The 13,057-nt window shown below is 38.8% G+C and overlaps 1 protein-coding gene across 1 annotated transcript in view; it reads left to right on the forward strand.

Moving 5' to 3' along the window:
• Positions 1 to 12,652, forward strand: part of LOC311139268 (F-actin-uncapping protein LRRC16A-like) — a gene marked incomplete at its 5' end in the record, with an annotated part of 109,468 nt that extends 96,816 nt beyond the window's left edge. The window contains one exon of the mRNA XM_084174157.1: positions 12,206 to 12,652. Within this exon, the coding sequence (XP_084030283.1) occupies positions 12,206 to 12,384 (179 nt within the window). The remainder of the gene's footprint in view (positions 1 to 12,205) is intronic.
• Positions 12,653 to 13,057: the final 405 nt, after the last annotated feature.

Here is a 13,057-nt window from a genome sequence, read left to right on the forward strand (position 1 = left end):
CACTCTACTACACTCTGTAACACACTCTACTACACACTCTATAACACACTCTACTACACACTGTATAACACACTCTACTACACACTGTATAACACACTCTACTACACACTGTATAACACTCTATAACACTACAACACACTGTACTACACTCTATAACACACTACTACACACTGTATAACACACTCTATAACACTCTACTACACACTCTACTACACACTACTACACACTATATAACACACTCTACTACACACGTTATAACACACTCTTCTACACACTGTAAAACAACTCTACTACACACTGTATAACACACTCTACTACACATTCTATAACACTCTACTACACACTCTATAACACTCTTACACTCTACAACACACTCTACTACACACTCTACTACACACTCTACTACACACTCTACTGCACACTCTACTACACACTGTATAACATACTCTACTACACACTGTATAACACACTCTATAATACTCTACTACACACTCTACTACACACTACTACACACTATATAACATATACTCCTACACACTCTATAACACACTCTACTACACACTCTATAACACAATCTACTATACACTCTATAACACACTCTACAAAACACTCTACTACACACTCTACTACACACTATATAACACACTCTACTACACACTCTACTACACTCTATAACACTCTCTACTACACACTCTATAACACACTCTACTACACAATCTACTACACACTCTATAACACACTCTACTACACACTCTATAACACACTACTACACACTCTATAACACACTCTACTACACACTCTACTACACACTCTACTACACACTCTACTACACACTCTATAACACACTCTACTACACACTCTATAACACTATATAACACACTCTACTACACACTGTATAACACACTCTACTACACACGGTAAAACAACTCTACTACACACTGTATAACACACTCTACTACACACTCTATAACACTCTACTACACACTCTATAACACTCTAACACTCTACAGCACTCTACAACACTCTACAACACACTCTACTAAACACTCTATAACACACTCTATAACACTCTACTACACACTCTATAACACACTCTACTACACACTCTATAACACACTCTACTACACACATTTTACATTACATTTTACATTTTAGTCATTTAGCAGACTATATAACACACTCTACTACACACTGTATAACACACTCTACTACACACGGTAAAACAACTCTACTACACACTGTATAACACACTCTACTACACACTCTATAACACTCTACTACACACTCTACTAAACACTCTATAACACACTCTATAACACACTCTATAACACTCTACTACACACTGTATAACACTCTATAACACTACAACACACTGTACTACACTCTATAACACACTACTACACACTCTATAACACACTCTCCTACACACTCTATAACACTGCGCCACACGGTCTCCTGAGTGGCGCAGTGGTCTAAGGCACTGCATCGCAGTGCTAACTGTGCTACTAGAGATCCTGGTTCGAATCCAGGCTCTGTCGCAGCCGGCCGCGACCGGGAGACTCATGGGCGGCGCACAATTGGCCCAGCGTCGTCCAGGGTAGGGGAGGGAATGGCCGGTAGGGATGTAGCTCAGTTGATAGAGCATGGCGTTTGCAACGCCAGGGTTGTGGGTTCGTTTCCCACGGGGGGGCAGTATAAAAAAAAATAAAAAATATGTATTCACTAACTGTAAGTCGCTCTGGATAAGAGCGTCTGCTAAATGACTAAAATGTAAATGTAAATGTAACACACTCTACTACGCACTAATACACACTATTACACACTCTACTACACACTCTACTATGCACTAATACACACTCTATAACACACTCTACTACACACTCTACTACACACTATAACACACTCTACTACACACTCTACTACAAACTCTATAACACACTCTATAACACACTCTACTACACACTCTATAACACACTCTACTACACACTCTACTACACACTCTACTACACACTCTACTGCACACTCTACTACACACTGTATAACATACTATACTACACACTGTATAACACACTCTATAATACTCTACTACACACTCTACTACACACTACTACACACTATATAACAGATACTCCTACCCACTCTAACACTCTATAACACACTCTACTACACACTCTATAACACAATCTACTATACACTCTATAACACACTCTACTACACTCTGTAACACACTCTACTACACTCTATAACACACTCTACAAAACACTCTACTACACACTCTACTACACACTCTATAACACACTATAACACACTCTACTACACACTATAACACACTCTACTACACACTCTATAACACACTCTACTACACACTATAACACACTCTACTACACACTCTATAACACACTCTACTACACACTCTACTACACACTGTATAACATACTCTACTACACACTGTATAACACTATAACACTACAACACAATCTACTACACTCTACAACACACTCTACAACACACTCTACTACACACTCTATAACACACTCTACTACGCACTAATACACACTCTACTACACACATTACTACACACTCTATAACACACTCTACTACGCACTAATACACACACTACTACACACTCTATAACACACTCCACTACACACTCTGTAACACACTCTACTGCACTCTGTAACACACTCTACTACACACTAATACACACTCTATAACACACTCTACTGCACACTGTATAACACACTCTACTAGACACTGTATAACACACTCTACTACACACTGTATAACACACTCTACTACATACTCAGTAACACTCTACTACACACTCTACAACACTCTATAACACTACAACACACTACTACACTCTACAACACACTCTACTACACACTCTACAACACACTCTACTACACACTCTATAACACACTCTACTACGCACTAATACACACTCTACTACACACTCTATAACACACTACTACACACTCTATAACACGCTCTACTACGCACTAATACACACCATATAACACACTACTACACACTCTACTACACACTCTATAACACACTCTACTACACACTGTATAACACTGTATAACACTATAACACACTGTACTACACTCTATAACACACTACTACACACTCTATAACACACTCTACTACGCACTAATACACACTCTACTATACACTCTATAACACACTACTACACACTCTATAACACACTCTATAACACACTCTACTACGCACTAATACACACTACTACACACTCTACTACACACTCTACTATGCACTAATACACACTCTATAACACACACTACTACACACTCTATAACACACTCTACTACACACTCTATAACACACTCTATAACACACTATAACACACTCTACTACACACTGTATAACACACTCTACTACACACTCTATACCACACTCTACAACACACTCTATAACACACTCTACTACACACTCTACTACACTCTATAATACACACTCTACTACACACTCTATAACACACTCTACTACACACTCTATAACACACTCTATAACACACTCTACTACACACTCTATAACACACTCTACTACCTAATACACACTCTACTACACACTCTATAACACACTCTACTACACACTCTATAACACACTCTACTACGCACTAATACACACTCTACTACACATTCTATAAGACACTCTACTACACACTCTATAACACAGTACTACACACTCTATAACACTCTACTACACACTCTATAACACACTCTACTACGCACTAATACACACTGTACTACACACTCTACTACACACTACTACAGACTATATAACACACTCTACTACCCACTCTATAACACACTCTACTACACTCTGTAACACACTCTACTACACACTCTATAACACACTCTACTACACACTGTATAACACACTCTACTACACACTGTATAACACACTCTACTACACACTGTATAACACTCTATAACACTACAACACACTGTACTACACTCTATAACACACTACTACACACTGTATAACACACTCTATAACACTCTACTACACACTCTACTACACACTACTACACACTATATAACACACTCTACTACACACGTTATAACACACTCTTCTACACACTGTAAAACAACTCTACTACACACTGTATAACACACTCTACTACACATTCTATAACACTCTACTACACACTCTATAACACTCTTACACTCTACAACACACTCTACTACACACTCTACTACACACTCTACTACACACTCTACTGCACACTCTACTACACACTGTATAACATACTCTACTACACACTGTATAACACACTCTATAATACTCTACTACACACTCTACTACACACTACTACACACTATATAACATATACTCCTACACACTCTAACACTCTATAACACACTCTACTACACACTCTATAACACAATCTACTATACACTCTATAACACACTCTACAAAACACTCTACTACACACTCTACTACACACTATATAACACACTCTACTACACACTCTACTACACTCTATAACACTCTCTACTACACACTCTATAACACACTCTACTACACAATCTACTACACACTCTATAACACACTCTACTACACACTCTATAACACACTACTACACACTCTATAACACACTCTACTACACACTCTACTACACACTCTACTACACACTCTACTACACACTCTATAACACACTCTACTACACACTCTATAACACTATATAACACACTCTACTACACACTGTATAACACACTCTACTACACACGGTAAAACAACTCTACTACACACTGTATAACACACTCTACTACACACTCTATAACACTCTACTACACACTCTATAACACTCTAACACTCTACAGCACTCTACAACACTCTACAACACACTCTACTAAACACTCTATAACACACTCTATAACACTCTACTACACACTCTATAACACACTCTACTACACACTCTATAACACACTCTACTACACACTATATAACACACTCTACTACACACTGTATAACACACTCTACTACACACGGTAAAACAACTCTACTACACACTGTATAACACACTCTACTACACACTCTATAACACTCTACTACACACTCTACTAAACACTCTATAACACACTCTATAACACACTCTATAACACTCTACTACACACTGTATAACACTCTATAACACTACAACACACTGTACTACACTCTATAACACACTACTACACACTCTATAACACACTCTCCTACACACTCTATAACACACTCTACTACGCACTAATACACACTATTACACACTCTACTACACACTCTACTATGCACTAATACACACTCTATAACACACTCTACTACACACTCTACTACACACTATAACACACTCTACAACACACTCTACTACACACTCTACTACAAACTCTATAACACACTCTATAACACACTCTACTACACACTCTATAACACACTCTACTACACACTCTACTACACACTCTACTACACACTCTACTGCACACTCTACTACACACTGTATAACATACTATACTACACACTGTATAACACACTCTATAATACTCTACTACACACTCTACTACACACTACTACACACTATATAACAGATACTCCTACCCACTCTAACACTCTATAACACACTCTACTACACACTCTATAACACAATCTACTATACACTCTATAACACACTCTACTACACTCTGTAACACACTCTACTACACTCTATAACACACTCTACAAAACACTCTACTACACACTCTACTACACACTCTATAACACACTATAACACACTCTACTACACACTCTATAACACACTCTACTACACACTATAACACACTCTACTACACACTCTATAACACACTCTACTACACACTCTACTACACACTGTATAACATACTCTACTACACACTGTATAACACTATAACACTACAACACAATCTACTACACTCTACAACACACTCTACAACACACTCTACTACACACTCTATAACACACTCTACTACGCACTAATACACACTCTACTACACACATTACTACACACTCTATAACACACTCTACTACGCACTAATACACACACTACTACACACTCTATAACACACTCCACTACACACTCTGTAACACACTCTACTGCACTCTGTAACACACTCTACTACACACTAATACACACTCTATAACACACTCTACTGCACACTGTATAACACACTCTACTAGACACTGTATAACACACTCTACTACACACTGTATAACACACTCTACTACATACTCAGTAACACTCTACTACACACTCTACAACACTCTATAACACTACAACACACTACTACACTCTACAACACACTCTACTACACACTCTACAACACACTCTACTACACACTCTATAACACACTCTACTACGCACTAATACACACTCTACTACACACTCTATAACACACTACTACACACTCTATAACACGCTCTACTACGCACTAATACACACCATATAACACACTACTACACACTCTACTACACACTCTATAACACACTCTACTACACACTGTATAACACTGTATAACACTATAACACACTGTACTACACTCTATAACACACTACTACACACTCTATAACACACTCTACTACGCACTAATACACACTCTACTATACACTCTATAACACACTACTACACACTCTATAACACACTCTATAACACACTCTACTACGCACTAATACACACTACTACACACTCTACTACACACTCTACTATGCACTAATACACACTCTATAACACACACTACTACACACTCTATAACACACTCTACTACACACTCTATAACACACTCTACTACACACAATATAACACACTCTATAACACACTATAACACACTCTACTACACACTGTATAACACACTCTACTACACACTCTATACCACACTCTACAACACACTCTATAACACACTCTACTACACACTCTACTACACTCTATAATACACACTCTACTACACACTCTATAATACACTATAACACACTCTACTACACACTCTACTACACACTGTATAACACTCTACTACACACTGTATAACACACTCTATAACACTCTACTACACACTCTACTACACACTACTACACACTATATAACACACTCTACTACCCACTCTAACACTCTATAACACACTCTACTAGACACTGTATAACACACTCTACTACACACTGTATAACACACTCTACTACACACTCAGTAACATTCTACTACACACTATACCACTCTATAACACTACAACACACTCTACTACACACTCTACTACACACTCTATAACACACTCTACTACGCATTAATACACACTCTACTACACACATTACTACACACTCTATAACACACTCTACTACGCACTAATACACACTCTACTACACACATTACTACACACTCTATAACACACTATACTATGCAGTAATACACACTCTATAACACACTCTACTACACACTCTATAACACACTCTACTACACTCTGTAACACACTCTACTACACCCTACTACACACTCTATAACACACTCTACTCCACACTGTATAACACACTCTACTACACACTGTATAACACTACAAAACACTGTACTACACTCTATAACACACTACTACACACTCTATAACACACTCTACTACACACTATATAACACACTCTACTACACACTCTATAACACACTCTACTACACACAATATAACACAGTATAACACACTCTACTACACACTCTACTACACACTCTATAGCACACTCTACAACACACTCTATAACACACTCTACTACACACTCTACTACACTCTATAATACACACTCTACTACACACTCTATAATACACTATAACACACTCTACTACACACTCTAAAACACACTCTACTACTACACACTCTACTACACACTCTACTACACACTGTATAACACTCTACTACATACTGTATAACACACTCTATAACACTCTACTACACACTCTACTACACACTACTACACACTATATAACACACTCTACTACCCACTCTAACACTCTACTACATACTGTATAACACACTCTACTACACACTCTACTACACACTCTAAAACACACTCTTCTACTACACACTCTATAACACACTCTACTAGACACTGTATAACACACTCTACTACACACTGTATAACACACTCTACTACACACTCAGTAACATTCTTCTACACACTATACCACCCTATAACACTACAACACAGTCTACTACACTCTACAACACACTGTACTACACACTCTACAACACACTCTACTACACACTATATAACACACTCTACTACACACTCTATAACGCACTATAATACACACTCTACTACACACTCTATAATACACTATAACACACTCTACTACACACTCTAAAACACACTCTACTACTACACACTCTACTACACACTGTATAACACTCTACTACATACTGTATAACACACTCTATAACACTCTACTACACACTCTACTACACACTACTACACACTATATAACACACTCTACTACCCACTCTAACACTCTACTACATACTGTATAACACACTCTACTACACACTCTACTACACACTCTAAAACACACTCTTCTACTACACACTCTATAACGCACTCTACTACACACTCTATAACACACTCTACTACACACTCTAACACACTCTACTACACACTCTATAACACACTCTACTACACTCTATAACACACTCTACTACACTCTATAACACACTCTACTACACTCTATAACATACTCTACTACACACTCTATAACGCACTCTACTTCACACTATAATGCACTCTACTACACACTCTACTACACATTCTATAACACACTCTACTACACTCTATAACACACTCTACAACACACTCTACTACACACTATATAACACACTCTACTACGCATTAATACACACTCTACTACACACATTACTACACACTCTATAACACACTCTACTACGCACTAATACACACTCTACTACACACATTACTACACACTCTATAACACACTATACTATGCAATAATACACACTCTATAACACACTACTACACACTCTATAACACACTCTACTACACACTCTATAACACACTCTACTACATTTTACATTTACATTTTAGTCATTTAGCAGACGCTCTTATCCAGAGCGACTTAACAGTTAGTGAGTGCATACATTTTTATTTTTTATACTGGAATCGAACCCACAACCCTGGCGTTGCAAATGCCATGCTCTACCAACTGAGCTACATCCCTGCCGGCCATTCCCTCCCCTACCCTGGACGACGCTGGGCCAATTGTGCACCGCCCCATGGGTCTCCCGGTCGCGGCCGGCTACGACAGAGCCTGGATTTGAACCAGGATCTCTAGTGGCACAGCTAGCACTGCGATGCAGTGCCTTAGACCACTGCTCCACTCAGGAGGACACTCTGTAACACACGCTACTACACCCTACTACACACTCTACTACACACTGTATAACACACTCTACTACACACTGTATAACACTCTATAACACTACAAAACACTGTACTACACTATAACACACTACTACACACTCAATAACACACTCTACTACACACTCTATAACACACTCTACTATGCACTAATACACACTCTACTACACACATTACTACACACTCTATAACACACTCTACTACGCACTAATACACACTCTACTATACACTCTATAACACACTACTACACACTCTATAACACAATCTACTACGCACTAATACACACTATTACACACTCTACTACACACTCTACTATGCACTATAACACACTCTACTACACACTCTATAACACACTCTACTACACACACTATAACACACTCTATAACACACTATAACACACTCTACTACACACTGTATAACACACTCTACTACACAATCTACTACACAATATAACACACTCTACTACACACTCTACTACACACTCTATAACACACTCTATAACACACTATAACACACTCTACTACACACTGTATAACACACTCTACTACACACTCTACAATACACTCTACTACATACTCTACTACACACTCTATAACACACTCTACTACACACTCTATAACACACTCTACTACACACTCTATAACGCACTATACTACACACTATAACGCACTCTACTACACACTCTATAACACACTCTACTACACACTCTAACACACTCTACTACACACTCTATAACACACTCTACTACACTCTATAACACACTCTACTACACTCTATAACATACTCTACTACACACTCTATAACGCACTCTACTTCACACTATAATGCACTCTACTACACACTCTACTACACATTCTATAACACACTCTACTACACTCTATAACACACTCTACTACACACTCTATAACACACTCTACTACACACTGTATAACACACTCTACTACACACTAATAAACATTCTACTATACGCACTAATACACACTCTACTACACACTCTACTGCACACACTACTACACACTGTATAACACACTCTACTACACACTTAGTAACACTCTACTACACACTCTAACACTCTATAACACTACAACACACTCTACTACACACTCTACAACACACTCTACTAAACACTCTATAACACACTCTACTACACACTACTACACACTCTATAACACACTCTACTACACACTGTATAACACACTGTATAACACACTCTACTACACACTGTATTACACTCTATAACACTACAACACACTCTACTACACTCTATAACACACTCTACTACACACTTTACTATAGACTCTACAACACACTCTACTACACACTCTATAACACACTATACTACACACTCTACTACACACTCTATAACACACTCTACTATGCACTAATACACACTCTACTACACGCACTAATACACACTCTATAACACACTCTATAACACACTCTACTACACACTCTACTACACAGTGTATAACACACTCTACTACACACTCTATAACACTCTACAACACACTCTACTACACACTCTACTACACACTCTATAACACTCTACAACACACTCTACTACACACTCTATAACACACTCTACTACACACTCTATAACTCACTCTACTACACACTCTATAACACACTTTACTACGCACTAATACACTCTACTACACACTCTATAACACACTTCACTACACACTCTATAACGCACTCTACTACACACTCTATAACACAGCAACATTACTCCTATGAACAGTCACTGATGGCACCACAGACCACACTGTGCTAGTGAGAAGATTAAATTATGGCTGAAGATTGAATCTATCAATATGTTATTGATATGTTATTGATGCTCATTCTTTACAAACTCCATCAAATAATAACCACACATTGTCTACTTGTATTATATTTTTAGCATCCCAGATGTGCTAAAAGACTAATTAGAATGAATTACTATACCCCAATCGGATTGGCCCTGTGACTAATTGAATGGCTAATTGATCAACGAGCACTAAAGAACAGCCTCCATCCCGCCACCCTCTCCCCAGTGAATGTCCCAACAGAAGACGGTAGCGTGTTTGATTCTGATCAGGAAGCTGACAGGCCAATCACAGCCCTCAGAGCCCGACACGCCCGCCAATCACCTACCAGCACCGAACAGGAAGTGGGAGAGCACGAGAGCAGGAAGGCCCTCCCCTGTACTGGTTAGAAGAAGTTCCCCCTTTCCCTCCTCCTCTCTCACTTGTACCTTTCATGAGTTCTCATCTTGTCCCATAGTGCAGGTCAGACTGCAGTGAGATTCATTATTGGAGCTTCTGGGCATGATTTGATTGATAGTGATCACTTATAATGAAGGAAGCTTACCAAAACACTTATAATTGAAGGAAGCTTACCAAAGCACTTATAATTTAAGGAAGCTTACCAAAACACTTATAATTGAAGGAAGCTTACCAAAACACTTATAATTGAAGGAAGCTTACCAAAATGAATCTACCCATGCTGCCTATTGACCTTTTTCCACCTTGCACCTGAGGCAGAAAGTTATCTGGGCTTCACATGGGATATGTTCATATTTTTGGAACATGTCTTGGTGCCTGTTGGAAAATGTGCTTGCTTTTCTTTAGAAAATGTGTTTGTTGGATTCATCTTTCACAAGTTACTGTCTAGAAGTGTTATTTTTACTCATTTTTAGCACAGATGAGGTAGAGATCGAGATCAAAACAGAAATAAACCGGTTAGTTTTCAGATAAGGTTGTTTTTGGCACCCTCTGCTGTTCATTCTCATAACCACATCCTGTCCTCGTCTCCTCAGCAGTGAAACCAGGCTCAGTATCAGACCCTGCCAAACACCAGAGCCCCCACCGCCACAACTCTGAGGACAACGGCTCCAAACCCAAGGACCAATCCCCCAACCCTGACAGAGACAAGGGACCGGGGGGAAAGTCTTCCCAATCTGGAGAAGAGGCCGACAAAGACTTTATTTTTATATGAGGAACTAAACTCCAAATGAATGACAGGTGCATGGTACCTGCCTGTCATCTCAATATATCTGATATCAGGAATCAGAAAGCCAAGACCGTCTGTTTAAAGAAGACTGTTGTCTGCCGGGCAGAGTGTTTTACTTTGAGAGGATTGTGGTACACTTTCACTAACCTCAGTAATACCAAGATAAATACGGCTAAAGCACTGTTATGATGATGCACTGTAGTGTGTTAAGTCACTGTGGAAATCAAACAAGCAACACCTTTTCTAAAGGGGGAAGGAGAGGGAGAGGGACATCCCTTTACATGACTCAGATATCTCATGGCTTGGCCATATGTGTACAATGTCATCATGGTTTGGCCATGTGAGTATTATGTCATCATGGTTTGGCCATGTGTGTACCATGTCATCATAGCTTTGTGTGTGGGTCATCCCCTGTGCTTGTATTGGGAACTGAACTGGTGAACTGTAAGGCCAGTAAAAGCTAGCCTGGAACCCACACTGAATATCGCACTGTTTCACTATTCAGATTAGTTTCCAGGCTAAGTGAAAGCCGGACATGGATGGAACTCCAGCTCGGGGCTTTTCTGCAGTCAGCGTCAGTTTGCTACTAATTCAAGACCTGACTGCTTCATGTGGACAGACGGACGTTTCAAACCTGTCCAGCAATTCAAGAAGTAAA

The sequence above is a fragment of the Coregonus lavaretus genome, assembly GCF_964263955.1.
Source record: "Coregonus lavaretus genome assembly, chromosome: 13".
Lineage (NCBI taxonomy): Eukaryota > Metazoa > Chordata > Actinopteri > Salmoniformes > Salmonidae > Coregonus > Coregonus lavaretus.